Genomic DNA, 14567 nt, shown 5'->3' with positions numbered 1-14567 from the left:
AGAGTCAGTTTTTTGATATTGCTGAAGGTAAGAAGAGGAGGCGGTTAAGCTCATCAGTATGCAAGAACAATAACACCCAGAAATGAACAAATCCCTGTGGCTGAAAGGAGAGGATCTGTGATTGAGCTGCTCAGCATTTCTTCCTTCATCATATTTCAAAAGTGACAAGCAGCCGTAAAAGCCAATGAGGTGGAAGAAAACGTGTTGATTTACTGATTTGTGTGTGTGTGTGTGTGTGTGTTAGACACTGAGGGACAGTAAGTGTGCTAAGAGTCACAGCAACTTGAACATTCCTCTGTGATTATACCACTGCTTTCCAAGTTACATACTTGACTAATGTACTCCATAAATTGGATTCACTCCCCGCTTTGCTGCCCTTCCTTCATTCACAAACACACTCAGACGCACACAAGCACACAAACACTCATTATCTTCCATCACACCCTCTCTCTCTCTCTCTCTCTCTCTCTCTCTCTCTCCTTCCTCTGTCTCTCCCTTTTGAAGAAGTTTTCCATACAGATCCAAGTCAAACATCTGGGTCAGCTTATATCTAGTGGAACAAGACTTGCAGGATATTGTTGGCAGGATGTATGAGCTGGAGCAGTTTACTCTGTGGGAATCCCCAATACACACACACACACACACACACAAATGGACACACAGGGAAAGAGAGGCATGGACGCTCACACATGCTCACTCAAAGTTTGCTGACATTGTTTCTCTGCACCATTCAACTTGATTTCCAGGTGCAGCAATTCATGCCCGACATGTCGATGAATACTCATGCAGCATGAGGGATTTTTAAGTATGTGAAACCAAACACATCACAATTATTAGTTGGGTAAATGCCATGTTTAATATTTTGAAGAATGCATTGGTTATTACCAAAAAGGATTACAAAATAGGCGCAAGAAAGGGGAAAATCACATTCTATTGTTCAACACTGAGTACATACAATAATATCTGTAACTTAGTATATGTTCACAAATTATTCATGTGCAAGAAATGCTCAAACATCCCGGTATGCTTTCTGCAAAACTCTAACTTCCTTTCTTTCTAGTGCCTTAGCCAATCATACAAAAACCTGTCAAAACTGCTGTATTTCAGTTGAAGAAGTTTTAATATACCCTGTTCTGTCACCGCTTTGAGGGCAGTGTAACTAGCTCCGGATTTGCTGTGGTATGAAACCTGTTGCAAAGGGAAAACATGTCTCCTGCTGAACACCCCGCATTCTGTGAACCCACAAACTATCTGCTGGACTGCTTCCCTCGTGTGTAGTTGCAGTGTTTACAAATTGCATAAGACAGAAATCCATTGCCACTCTGTCCTCCACTCTCCCGATTTACAGCTCTACCCCCTCCTCCCTCCTTTCCCCCCCTTCCTCTTCTCCCTCTTTCCACCTCTCCCTCCCACTTTTCTCCCCCCTTTCTCTCTTGCACTGATTTAATCTTTCTTCTCCGCCGAATCGCCCTCTTTCGGTTTCTCGTCTGTTTTGAACTCCAGGAAGAAGTCGTTGCAGGCGACAGTGAGGGCGCCCATCAGGATGATGAACTCGGTGAAGTCCACCTCCCCGTCGTTGTTGGCGTCCAAGTCGTTCATCACCTTCTCAACTGCTTCATTATCTTTGGAAGTCTGTCAGCGGGACACAGGGAAAGAGAGAGAGAGAAAGTTAAGAATGTGTTCTCTGTAACTTGTGTGTGTGGGCATACATCACCGCACAAACTTGTCTGAACTTGTGTGTCTGAATATGTGAGCGCATACCTTCAGCTGTGTGTTGCATATTTGCAAACTGCATCAGTGTGTCAGTGTACAACCACATATTTGCCCCTCCACACACTCCTTCTCTTACCCCTAAGTAAGTCCCCAGCTCCTCTAGTAGCAGCTCCTTCAGTTCACCCCTGCTCAGTGTGTACTTGTCGCCCTCCTTCCCTGAGTACTTGTGGAAGGTCTTTATGAGCATCTGCATGGCACTCTCCAGGTTGGAACTGGGCTCCTTGGACATGCTGTAAAGGTATCAGGTCAAGAGGTCAGACTCTGCGACAAAATGCCCGCTCCAGCCCCAGATGCATGTGCGGTCACATAGCAACCAGGGGTGAAGCCACCTCCAAGACAAAGTGATAGTTGGACAGGCAGATGGATGAATGGAAGGAAAGCAGAGAGGTTTTCCCATTTCTGCACAACGGGTTGAATAGCGCTCTGCATGGAGTGCAGAGGCTATTACTGACCCTAATTTAAGTAATGTGGTCACTGTCTGTGCGTGACCTTACTGGGTTTTACATTTCAGAGGTTTGGATGGAAAGATGGAGGATAGCTTTGGAAAAGCTTATTGAACAATCTTACACACATTGTGTCCGGCATCTTGGAGCTTCTTGTGCTGGACTCGGTGAGAGACTGCGCACACACAGACACAGATAAGTCACAATCAATGTGTAAGATAAACGCACATGCACACTTCTTGCCATTTGCTGCATGTAGAAAATGAAGTTAAAAGGACATTTTAACTGTTTTGAAAGTCCACTTGTGGGGATATCTGTCTTATAACCTGGTAATGCATGTAACAATTGACCCTGTGGTATCAGTAAAACATCTTATCTGTCTGTTGAATGTGTAGCAGCAGGAGTGAAACACAAAACTTATCTGGTTATCACATGCAGAAACTAAGGGGCTGAGTAACCTGAGGTGCAAACATATATATAGACTTGTACGTACAGATGAGGGCACTCATTCACTTCCACACTTGCTCAGTCTCATTCAACTTTCAAGCTCAAATGTAAACAAATGGATTAACAGAAATAACAATAAAAGTCTATGGCAGTATTTCAAAGCTAATCCGTAACCACACAAAATACAGAAGGACACAATTCATCTGTCAGTCTCCCTGTGCATGATTTATTAACTATGAGCTATTACAAAAGGAGACAGAGATGCTAATGTCAGTCACCAGTTATTGCTCCTCATCTCATGCTGCAGAGCATTGTACCAGAGAGGTCAGAGTCGGACGCAGCGGAGACAAAAGAAGAGGCGAGTGGACACCAAAGCTGGCTAACTGGAAAATCTATAGGGGTCACCTGTCTCACTGACTGACGCAATACAATAGGAAACCATGGAGATGAAAATGCTCTAAGTAACACAATATTGAGCACAGTAATAATGAATACTCACTATGTAAACTTAATGATGCAACAACTTCCATGTTAACTGACACATAAAGTTAAACATTTGGTTAAAAAAGGCAGGAAACAGTTGTTATTAATTGTTATCCATGCATTTTACACATTTATTCCACGTTAATGCCAATATATTCTCATTACTTAACATTGCTTTGCCACAAATCCCTATTGGCTCCACTTGTTTGATGCATACATTTCCTGTCATGTTCTTCTTAAAGGTTACACTTCACCAGAAATCAAATAGTAACTTTACATGGGAAAATATGTTCAAATGACTTACACAAGTTTCTTTTCAAGTCTTCCGCTGAGCCCCCACTACCCAATGTTATTCTGATCTAAATCTTTTTGATTCTACAGCCATTCACAGCCGCTGCACAGCTGATAGAATACTTTCAAATACTTCACTTTACAGGGAAACCTTCATCAAACACAGAGGAGAAAGTACAGTTAAGCAATCCCTCCAAGCTGTCCGTCTTACCTGAGTGCTGATGGAGGGCCTCCTTTGTCTTTGAAGAGGTGCAGGGGACAGAGCCAAGGCAGAGATGGATGGGGAGAGAGTTTGCCAGTGGCTTAAATATCACCTGCCTCTCTCCCTCCTCCCCCTCCTCCCCCCAATCTCCTTCACCCACTTACATAGTCTCTGCTTCTGTTTCTCTATCCCAACCCCCCCCCGTCTCTCTCTCTCTCATCACAGGTGCTTCCTCCCTCCATCTCTCTCTCTCTCTCACACACACACACACACACACACACACACACACACACACACACACACACACACACACACACACACACACACACACACACACATACACAAACACTGGCCTCTTGCAGTAAATAAGTAACTGAGCACACAGAGGACCACAAGTAAAAATATGTTATCGTCACAGTTTTATTCAATATTAGCCATTACACATGTTACATAGAATAAGCAAAAATGATACAGCATTACATATGAAGTTGAAATATTAGCATAGCGGAGTTTACTGGACATGACAGTGGACTGAAATGAGTCCAGCTGCTTAACACACACACACACCCCCTCTAGTACTTGGCAGGAAATAAACATCAACAATGATGAAAGTCTGCATAATATCCTTGGAATGGTCCTATAATCACAAACATTTTGACCCAATGAGCCTTTAAAGCACATCCATATACGTGCATGTACTCTTAGTCTATTGATTGGGCGGATTCTTAACACAGGCTTTTATCTTCATCTGCTTTGTCACAGAGTAAATGAGACTTATTGTGTGGCAATATAAATCTGGCTGCTAACACTCCCTGCTGCAAATCTGCTGTGTTTTTCGTTCCAGCATGTTTTTAATCTACACTGACTTAAGGTTGGGTGTGGTTTACACTATGGGACAGTAACAAAACTGCCAGTGCAGACAGTACAACCTCTTTGAAAGAAAACTCATGGTTCACTCCATCCATCTGCTATTCCAAATAGGTTAAAAGGAAGCATTAGCTGTGATAAAACAATTTCCAGATGATGTTTAACCCAGGTCTGTTTGCTATAAATCTGTTGGGATTGCAAGTCAAGTAATTTTAAAACGTGCCAGTAAAGTGAATTTTGCTTTATCCAGTTTCTTCTCGCCACACTATTGCTTTTTGTGATTGGTTGTGAGCAAACAAAGAAACCAAAGATGCATAAAACACGCCCGGCCTATGAGGAATAGAATAGCAAATAAGCTGCAGCTTGCCAGTATACACACACACACACACTCACACACACACACATATATATATATATGTGTACATGTTGAGCAAAGAGCTGGCTGTAGATGGTGCAAAAGAGTGATATGTTTCCTTTAGTCACAGGAAGTACCATGATTGGAAAATGTTTTGATATACAAAGAATATAGGTTTTAACAAAAGAAATAATAACAAATGGAGTCTAAATAGCCCAAAATGCCCAATAAGTTTGTTAGTAATAGAGCATGCAGGAAACACAGCGTACAATGAGTATAAAGGCTGAGCACAGTGAGTGTAAATGAGAGAGTATTTGCAATGGGAGTGTCGCAGTGAGGCAGGGTGACCACATGACTCAGGTTTATTTGTCTTGCCCATTTTGCTGCTGAGCAGTTTGAACTGCCAGGTGCTGTTACACTGCATAAGGTGCACATTTGGTAGCATGCCCAAAATGTGTGTGCCCTAAGCACTACGTGGCTGGCCAGGTAGACCTATAACATAGCAGGCTTGCAACATGAGCCTTTTTCTCATGGCTGCATTATTGATGATGAGACAATTTACAGATCATTAAATTGTAATTAACAAATTGCATATAATGTGACAAAGAAGTTCGTTTTCAAGTGATCTCCATAGTGGTCCAAACAAGAAAGAGTTACATTAAAAAAGTTTAAATATAGAAAGGCCATGCCGAACTTAAATATTTGGCCACAATAATTGCAATACAATTGTAATACTAGAAAATTAGTTTCTGATAGCATGCATCATTTATGTATTAGCCCGTTGCAAAAGATCACACCACATAGATTCATATTGATGGCTCAGTATTCTTTTTTTTTCTTTAAAAAAAAGCACAACATCTGACAACGATCCCTCTAACACTACCACCTTGTCTGAAAAGCAGGATCACTGGAGCCCAGGATTACTTTCATGTAATTGTTTGTGTCCCAGGGTGTGTTACCCATCGAATGCCTAATCCAGTAGTTTCCCAATGCCTGGGATGCAAGGATCCAGTTGCAGGTCAAACAGGGTCTTTAAACTGTATGAGGGTGTGACCGACAAACAAACACGCAAGCCAGAACAAGTGGTGCTAAAACCGTCAGAAAACAGACAACAATGTGCGATTTTAAAGAGAGCCCCCCCAAAACAAAGGCCACATTTCTGTCACTCTAGTCCAGTGCTACCCAGACTCACTCCAGATTATGTACCATTCAGCACCTTTATGGATCAAGAATTACAACCTGAAGGTTTAAACGCCATAAAGTTCAGAAGACATTGTATCGTAAAGCACTTGAGATGGAACTGCCACTGAGTGACACCTTTTATGAGTTTCTCGACCTCTTGTGCTTATAATTTTGTTCTTCTCTACCAGCTATAATCCAGGTGGATTAGGTTGCATGAGCATGCTCTGTGATCTGCTCTGCTAGTCATCAGTCCACTCCCACGGGACTATTTTAGGCTCCCTTTTGACCGTAAGGGTCCTTTGGTGTGGATTCCATTCTTGAACGTCAATTATTTAGCCAAGAGCCACACCTGATCTTCCAGTTCCTAATTCACATCTGACTACGAGCGAAGAGAATATACTGAAAGATCCCGAAGAAGTGACCGTGTCTGGGAATCACAGAAAAAAAAGAAAGAGACAGAGAGTCCATGGAGTAGATTAGAAAGAGAGAGAGAGAAGAGGGTGTGATGGGGCATGGAGTACACAATTAAGATGAGCTGAAGTAACGCAAAGCTTTAACAAAACAATCTGTTTATTGTCAAATCAGCTCCATAGCATTGTGAGTAAAAAGACGAGAACGTAAAAAAAATGGGTCAAGTGTTACTGACAGATTTTTCATGCAATCACTATGGGAATACTTGGAAATGTTGGGAAAAACACTAATTAGCTTTCTTGCTAGATGTGAACATTGATACCATTAAAGCTAATTAGCTTATTCTAGCATAACCACTGGAAATGGGGAAACAGCTAGCTTGGCTTGGTCCAAAAACCGGTGTTGGTAGCCAAGCCAAGCTACCGGTTCTCCACTGTTTGCAGTATTTATGCTAACCCATGCTAACTAGCTGCTGGCTGAAGCTTCACATTGAATGGATACATAGTATTGGTAGCAATGGTCTCATCTTACTCCTGGCAATAAAACTAGTTAAGCATATTCCCCAAAATGTGAAACTACTCCTTTAAGCCATTAGTGCTTAGGATGGTGTGTACTGCTGATGTTTTACAGATGGCCTGTGTACAGTTAGCAGTGTAGGAGAGCTGAAGAAGAGACCCAGATAAAGCCAAAGGTGGGGAGAGGACAAACATCTTGGCTGCAGTGGTGTGTTAACAAACAGTGACACTTTGGCCATGTGTGTCAGTGTGCTGCTGCAGGTAAATCATATTTTGCAGTAAAGTTTTCACAGGGATATGGCATGCATATGGTAGTGTACGTCTGCATGCTATCATAGTACGTAGTATCATAATGAGGTAAATGTGCTATATAGTGGGATGCACATGCTGTACATATGAACATAGTGGTAACTAGTATAGCATTAATTCTACTATCATGTACATGTATTATTTATCATATATAAGGAAAGGGGTTTCTCCAGAACTGGGTTTGTAGTGTTTAGATATTATGGACATTTTTTAGTGGCTTACCAACTCATTTTGGCATTAATGCTTTGTATTTTGTGGTGTCTAATGTAAGCGTGTAGTATGATTTTTATGTGAAGGAATGGATTGTCCCCTATGAGGTCGCCTCCTCTGTCTTCTTCTCCGCTTCTTCATCCGCAGCTGCAGGCAGCTTCTCTGCAGGCTCCTCCACCTTTTCTGTTTCCTCCGCCTTCCCTTCTTCTTTCACGACCTCTTCCACTGCCTCTACTACTGCCGCCACCGCCGTCGCTGCTGGGATCTCCACCTCCTCCACTGCCACGGGCTCCGTCTCCCCCTCTGCCTTTACTTCTACTTTTACTTGTACCGTTGCGTCTGCATTTGCGTCTACCTTGGCTTCGGTAGCTGGCTCTGCCTTTGCCGTTTCATTCGCCTCTGGCTTTGCTTCCTCTTTTACCTCTGCGTTTGCTTCTGGCTTCTCCTCCTCTTTGTCTGGGACGCTTTCTGCCACCTGTCCGGATGCAGCATTTTGGGCAGGCTCCTCTGTGGCGACGGTACGCTGCTCGCTGAGTGAGACCGCCAGGTAGCCGACCAGCTTCATGTACTCCTCAAAACCAACCTTGCCGTCGTGGTCGGCATCCAGTCCTTGGCCCATGTTTTTGATCGCCTCCTTGCTATCTGTGTCCTGGGTAGTAGGCACACACATCCATGAGATAATCAAGCACGATGATGAGTAACTCTACCCGGACAAAATCACTATGCACAATCAGTAAATGACCCTCTATCAATGGCTCTATTTACATTATCATGCTGATGAATGTCATTCTATCATATTGGATCACTTTCCCAATTCACCCACTGTCTATTACACCACCATTTGGTCACAATACTCGTGTTAAAAATCTGGACAGGTTAAGACTGGCTGCATTGTGCAAGTGTTGGTAACATTTTACAGAGGTTCAATGGAAATTTCCTAACCGAAAGGATGTTGGAGAGCTGGCTCTTGACAAGGCCCTGGAATTCTTTCTGTCCTAGACTCTCTTTTCCCTTGGTCGACTTCAGGAAGACCTTCACCATGGTCTGAATGGCAGCCTCCATGACTCCTCTCTCTGGGAAAAGGAAGAGGCCAAGACAGTGGTGTTACATAGATAGATAGATAGATAGATAGATAGAGTCACAAACATATTCACAGCAGAAGCACATCACAAACACATTAGCAGAAGTTATTGAGCTTGTTGCGTGCGGTACAAGGGAGGAAGTTCCAGGATGGTCTGATTCAAAACACATTCAAGTGATAGGCACATCCAGTGGAAAATGAAACAGAGGATCTACTCATGTCCCTGCGAGGCCTTTCGTTACAGGTGGTGAGTCTAGAGGCGCAATGAGGGAGGGATAGTGACGTGAGATAAGTGGAGAGGGTGAGAGGGAGTCTGATTGAGAGACAAGCTGTGATGCACAATGGAAGTTCTGATCTTTGATAGGTCATCTGATCTACTGAAGCTACCAAGGGGACTGGGCTTCAGATTACCTAAGGGATTACCTAGTCCCTGTCTGCTCCTCTCTCTCTCTCTCTCTTTCTCTCTCTCTCTCTTTCTGTCTTTATGTCTCTCACACCAGCTGTACCTGCCTCTCTCTCTCAGTGCTACTATCTTTTCCTTTGCCTTCCATTGTCTCGCTCACATTTTCCCTTTGCTACACCTCTCTACTCCACTACAAACATATTTAACAATGGGACTTGATTTTAAAACATTCACAAATATCTAAAAGTCTACCCAGACGTTACGGGACTGTGAGAGAGACACAATCGCAAATTGAGACCTCAACGGATGCATAGTTGCTCAAAGTGTAAAACATGCCAGTAGGTGACACATCTTTGCAGAAATTCCATTCATTGCTGTCTGCGGAGATCACTTAGACAGGAATTTACAGGCCAACTCCGAGCTAGTTTGCCCCAAAGCGGTGAGAGGATGTGTTCAAGGCGACTGTACTCGTCTGTCAGCCTCAGTATTCAAATGCTGCAGAGCAAACAACAGTTTCTACTGGTAAGAAAACACACTGCAGGCTCGTCGTCTCTGCAGGATGCCATCTTGCTCGTGTCAGCTGAGTGGTCATTTATTGACAGCAAGCTAATATCTCAATTACTGAAGTGCATGTCACAGTCAAGCACCTTCCAAGCCAAGCAGTTACTCTGCAGCTGTCACCACAATATAGAGCCAATTAGGGCATGAGCCTGTCAGTCTAAGTATATACCATGAGAAGCAGAGAGCTCTGACACTGGACCATTAAAACCTAAGATTTCAGTTGACCCTTTTCAGGTTTTGGCCCACTGTGCTTAGCTCTAACTGTCATTTTGCTCTGACCCATTCTGCCACCACATAAGAACAATACAACCACAAGTTTTTCATATAGTATCTAGCAACAATAGTAATAATGTTATGAGCACGGATTCAAAAATCAGGATCATTTTAATTATCATTATTGTTTAAATTTCCATCCCTGGATGAACTTTTGTCATTCTCGTGTCATATTATAGACACAGCCCGTGTTTTTTAGGAACTTTAGCTGACTTCTTCCTGCAAGGTGACACACCCTCCGCAGCCTGAGTACACAAGGGCCTGAACAGCCCTCGGTGCGTTCTGTCCCAAAATACCCAGCAAAGACATCTCTTCTATTCTTGGATTTGCATTTCTGTCCATTCTCACATTCATTATTCACACACTGACCTATCTTAAGGTGGTATTGCCTGCTTGGACAGACTCCCAACACGTGCCCTCATTTCGATAAATGAACCCCAGCCTTGCATCACCTGTCCCACGTCAAAGCCTCGGCTTGTCCCACTCAGGAGACAAACTAATCCCCGGTATTTGTCTTAAAAGGCCAAAAAACAACTGCGCAAATAATTAAATGAACAGGCCTACAACTAGAGGTTTCCCGTTTCCCTCCAGAGCCCAAAGGAGATTGAGTGTTGCGTTTCCAAATGGGCGAATGTGATACGGTATGTGCGCAGAGTAATGACAATACTACCGCTCGTGTGGCATAAAATATTAACAGAGGAACAAGTTAGGTTGTGGCTGTAAATTGCGGTGAGCCGACATACAGTGGCTGTCCTTCATCCATTTCCTCAGATAGGTTTGAAAATACAGACAGCTGAAGGTGGAGACGTGTGCGCAACACTATCAACAAGCAGCAGCTTTGCCAGGACTCATCATCACTATCACCAAAATATTGATAAACACCCCTGAAAGAAGTTGTCATAAACCACGCAGCCCCACGGATATCCACTCAGCAAACCGTGCTGTCACTCTCGCGGGCCTCTATAAAAAAGCATATCGTGCGCAAAATTGCGCTTTGACGCGCGACCCGGACGCCCACTGGCTATAACATGTTTAGGCTCAAAACTCAGTCACCTGAAGTCACTTCAATTTTTGATAGGCTGTTTGCAGCTGATCGGCAACTTGACAACTGATCTACATGAAAATATCAAATATCTTTCCGAGGGAAACAGAGTGAGCGGACATATGGTAATCAAACACGGTCAATAAAGCCGAAGAAGTAAACGTAAATAAAGCAAAAATAGCTCCCAACTATTATCCTTTCCTCTTTTGTAAAAGTGCAACGTGAGCCTGAAAACTTCTGAGGGCTGGAGTCATTGAAACCGTCCTGCAGTCAGACCGCGGCCAAGTTTCATGGGATGGCTCTTGCAGGAGTATATCGAAACGTGGCAAAAACGATGAACAAACACAATGCTAATACGCAGAGGAAAACTTGAGAGAATTCAGAAAGACGCATTCAACTCACCGTATACCGTCTGCGGGACAAGAGAAGTGTATAAATGTGCGCAAATTTGAATTTCTGCCCTCTTCTCCGCCTTTCTACGCTGCTTTGAGCCTGGAGAACTTGCCAAACTAGTAGGACAGCAGAATCTCTTCCGTGATTTAGGTTTTTTTTTTTTTCTTTCCTTAAAACTTTTCCCCCTGACAAGTCAAAGGGCGTGTACCTGGAAGAGTGAGAGGGAGAATTGGGAATGTGGAAGAGCGCGGCTCTAACTCTCAGGAAAAGGGAGTGAAAGTGTATCAAAACACTTATACTTGGTTTTTATTGGAATTATCTTTGGCTCTTGGGCCAGCTGTTTCACGTCATGTGTGATTTGCACACTTTCACGCCAACTATCCAGGCTTGTGGCTTGGAGCGGCTTCATCTGCAGGGACGAGGAGACAGGGCGGGTGGGATTACTTCATCTGCCCAGGGCTCAGTCGCCTTCTAAGGAATTTCACTTATTAAATGTACACAGAAAAACACTCTAACTTAGAAACTGAAAGTATAACTATAATCCAGACATTTATAATCCATTTTAGGGAGGATGTGTGTGTGTTACACATCTGTATGTCCTGGAACAACGCACAGATGTTTCAAAGGGACATAAATTCAAAATACTCGTGTTTGGTGCCAACAAAAGCATAGTTTTCACCTACAAAAGGCAGTAGAAACTCAGATTTGGCTGTGATTGAAGGCCAATCAATTCCCAAATGACACTTTGGAAACTGGAGAGTGAACGAATATTCAGTGAAAATGCAACAGAAAAGACAGGGTGGGTGGCAAAAGTGGTGCAAGAGGTATAAAGCAGTCTTTGCAGATTCATGAAAGGGCTTTCAAGTCTTTGTGTTTTTCTAAACAAAATTCCCTCCACAGATTAAATCTCACAACTTGAAGTGAGATACAGGCCTCCACACTGAGGTTATCTGGGAAAGGTCCTGGCTGCCAACTAAGGACACTTCCCCCCCACAGAGGATGTACACACAGTTTACACCAGCCGGGTTCCCAGCTCTTTTTTGTCTCTCACTTTGCTGCTGCTGACTCATTTGCCCGTCATCCCTCCCTCCCGCACTGGCACCTTAGCATGTGTAATTTGGATACAAAGGTCACATTTTCTTATCTGCTGACAGATCCGCGTTGTCAACATCAGTTAGCAGCACCTACTCTTTTTTTAGGGGATTAAAACAGGTCGATGTAGTCTATAAAACAGCTGGAGAGCAAGCCAGCACGCATAACTCTGTCTAGACATCAGAATTAACACAAAATGACCGTTACACCAAGAATTACCAGCTCAACATGCACAATGTAATTAAACTACAAAGCTCCAAAACCTTGCAGAAACAGTAAGTCCTCCCAAACATAATGGGATGCATTTGATCCCAATTACACAGTCTGCTGAGGCCTCATTGACAGACAGTGAAGACCTGGCTATGGTTTTGCCTCACTGCTACTTAACGCCTGGGCAGGCAGCTTTGTACAGGCATTATGAAGCTCTATGGAACAAGATATGGTCTGGATGTTGTAGTTGTGGCAGCAGTAACACGCATAGGATTACAATCAAGGCTGTAATACACCCCCACTTGATTGTGGGCGGCTGGACATCATATAATGTGATAAATGAATGACAGGAGACAAAGTGTTGGTGGCCATGAGTTCAATACAATGAAGCCTTTAATTCAAAGTTCCCTGCATTCAACAAATGGTTAACTAAAGAGTTACACATGTGGCACTGGTGGAGTGATAAAAGAATCCCAGTGCCTTTGAGTTCACGGTTGGACAGCTCAAATTGAGTTGACTGGTGTTGCACAATCTGCTCAAAGCCACAACTGACAGATGAAGGGGACCGCTACTGACTGAAGCCTCCCTGTTTGCTCGCCAGTTTTCCTATCAGCTGCCAGAACTCGGAGAAAGTCAGCTCTCCGTCGTTGTTTTCATCCAGCGAGCCCATGAGCTGCTCGATCGCCCCAGGATCGCTGGCATTCTGTGGGTGATCACAGAGAGGAAACCCTGATCATGACAAGATCACTTTAAACGACAGTATCAGGCACTCTGCAGGGCTGTCCTGCCACCTAATGGTTGGGTGTAGTAATAAATATAACTGAGGTACAAATTCCTTTGTTTCCAGATGATAAAACCACCCAAAAGCACATATTTAATCAAACTCTAAGACACACATTTGCCATTATACAACAAGCATCATATCAATATATGTTGTAAAACTTGATATATTTTGTATGCAGATATACAGCGTCTGACTTATTTGTCAAACATGATTATTTAGAGGTTATAGCTGATCAAAGAAGAAACTGTAAGTTTAATGCATTTTCTCCCAGACAAATTAAGTCATTTTAAAGCATCATTTTGCTAATTTACGCTGGGAAATTACACTTGATATGCATTAGTATGCATAAATTGAGTAATGGGAAAAATAATTGGCAGATTAACAAAGAAAACACACAGCATAAAAATGTGGCTCTAAACTGGAATATAAAAAGAATATAATTAAGATAATTATGAAACCTGTTTGAAAGTAAACATAATTACTGAAGACAAAACATCAATCTGAATTTAGAGAAAGTCATTTGTTTTAATGAGCAGTTATATGTAAAAGCCACAGTAAATAACGGTGAATAACAGTACTGTGACATTTCAAGAGGCTTCGCACACCTTAATGTTTCATAATAGACCACCACAGTTTTCCTTAATGCCTGTCTATAGGCGCACAGAATGCACAGTCAACAGCAGGAAAAGTGGCCAACTTCTGAGATTTACCTTGACATAGTTCGGTAGCTGAGAGATCACCAGGTTTTGGAATTCATCTTTGCTCAGGGTGCTGGAGGACCCGTCTTTCCCAGCGTACTTCTTGAACTGGGTGACGAGGGTGCAGATGGCATCTTCCATGATGGTTTGTGCTGAGACCTGGATGGTAAATGGATAAAGAAACAAAAGCTTCAGAAAAAAGCTGCAAACTCCTTCCGTGCAACAACATCATTCAAGTATAGATTTGCAGTGAAAAAAGGTGGCTGCGGTCTCACCTTTGTGTTGAGATGTTGTGTGGTGTGTTAGAGCAGGTACCAAGAACTGTGCCCCCTCTGACCATCAGCGCTCTTAATATATATGCTTCATCTCCGTTCACTGATGCACACATCAGCGGAAAACGTTTAACTTGCCCTCTTCTCCCCCATTCAGCAGGCTGACCTTATCTCTGCCTGATTTCCAGAATGCTACGAACACACATCACAAAAACTGCACACATGCGCGCACACACACACACACACACACACACACAGACACACACAGCT

At 43.1% G+C, this 14567-nt stretch overlaps 3 protein-coding genes across 3 annotated transcripts; all 3 read right to left on the bottom strand.

Moving 5' to 3' along the window:
* Positions 1-1443: 1443 nt before the first annotated feature.
* On the bottom strand, positions 1444-3677 carry s100s (S100 calcium binding protein S). Its single transcript, XM_070847022.1, has 4 exons — positions 3649-3677; positions 2345-2391; positions 1850-2003; positions 1444-1632 (listed from the first exon to the last, which is right to left on the bottom strand). The coding sequence occupies exons 2-4, from the start codon at positions 2356-2358 to the stop codon at positions 1444-1446; spliced, it is 357 nt and encodes a 118-aa protein (XP_070703123.1). The 5' UTR covers positions 2359-2391; positions 3649-3677.
* Positions 3678-4041: 364 nt separating this feature from the next.
* On the bottom strand, positions 4042-11423 carry s100u (S100 calcium binding protein U). The gene is made up of 3 exons (XM_070847021.1): positions 11251-11423; positions 8431-8561; positions 4042-8137 (listed from the first exon to the last, which is right to left on the bottom strand). Exons 2-3 carry the CDS (start codon positions 8548-8550, stop codon positions 7589-7591), a joined length of 669 nt encoding a protein of 222 aa, XP_070703122.1. The 5' UTR covers positions 8551-8561; positions 11251-11423; the 3' UTR covers positions 4042-7588.
* A 1481-nt stretch (positions 11424-12904) lies between these two features.
* s100a11 (S100 calcium binding protein A11) lies at positions 12905-14347 on the bottom strand. Its single transcript, XM_070847013.1, has 3 exons — positions 14301-14347; positions 14038-14184; positions 12905-13246 (listed from the first exon to the last, which is right to left on the bottom strand). The coding sequence occupies exons 2-3, from the start codon at positions 14164-14166 to the stop codon at positions 13112-13114; spliced, it is 264 nt and encodes an 87-aa protein (XP_070703114.1). The 5' UTR covers positions 14167-14184; positions 14301-14347; the 3' UTR covers positions 12905-13111.
* Between the last annotated feature and the right edge of the window lie 220 nt (positions 14348-14567).

This window comes from Pempheris klunzingeri, chromosome 16, assembly GCF_042242105.1.
Source record: "Pempheris klunzingeri isolate RE-2024b chromosome 16, fPemKlu1.hap1, whole genome shotgun sequence".
Classification (NCBI taxonomy): domain Eukaryota; kingdom Metazoa; phylum Chordata; class Actinopteri; order Acropomatiformes; family Pempheridae; genus Pempheris; species Pempheris klunzingeri.
This window is presented reverse-complemented; position numbering and strand designations above follow the sequence as displayed.

Bases quoted from the DNA above. Each gene is read 5' to 3' on its own strand.
- s100s (XM_070847022.1), bottom strand. The intron at 1,633-1,849 runs GTAAGAGAAGGA...TCCCGCTGACAG, and splicing joins AGCTGGGGACTTACTTAGGG to ACTTCCAAAGATAATGAAGC.
- s100u (XM_070847021.1), bottom strand. From the start codon at position 8,550: ATGGAGGCTGCCATTCAGACCATGGTGAAGGTCTTCCTGAAGTCGACC. The intron at 8,138-8,430 runs GTTAGGAAATTT...CCTACTACCCAG, and splicing joins AGCTCTCCAACATCCTTTCG to GACACAGATAGCAAGGAGGC.
- s100a11 (XM_070847013.1), bottom strand. From the start codon at position 14,166: ATGGAAGATGCCATCTGCACCCTCGTCACCCAGTTCAAGAAGTACGCT. The intron at 13,247-14,037 runs GTAAATCTCAGA...GATCACCCACAG, and splicing joins AGCTACCGAACTATGTCAAG to AATGCCAGCGATCCTGGGGC.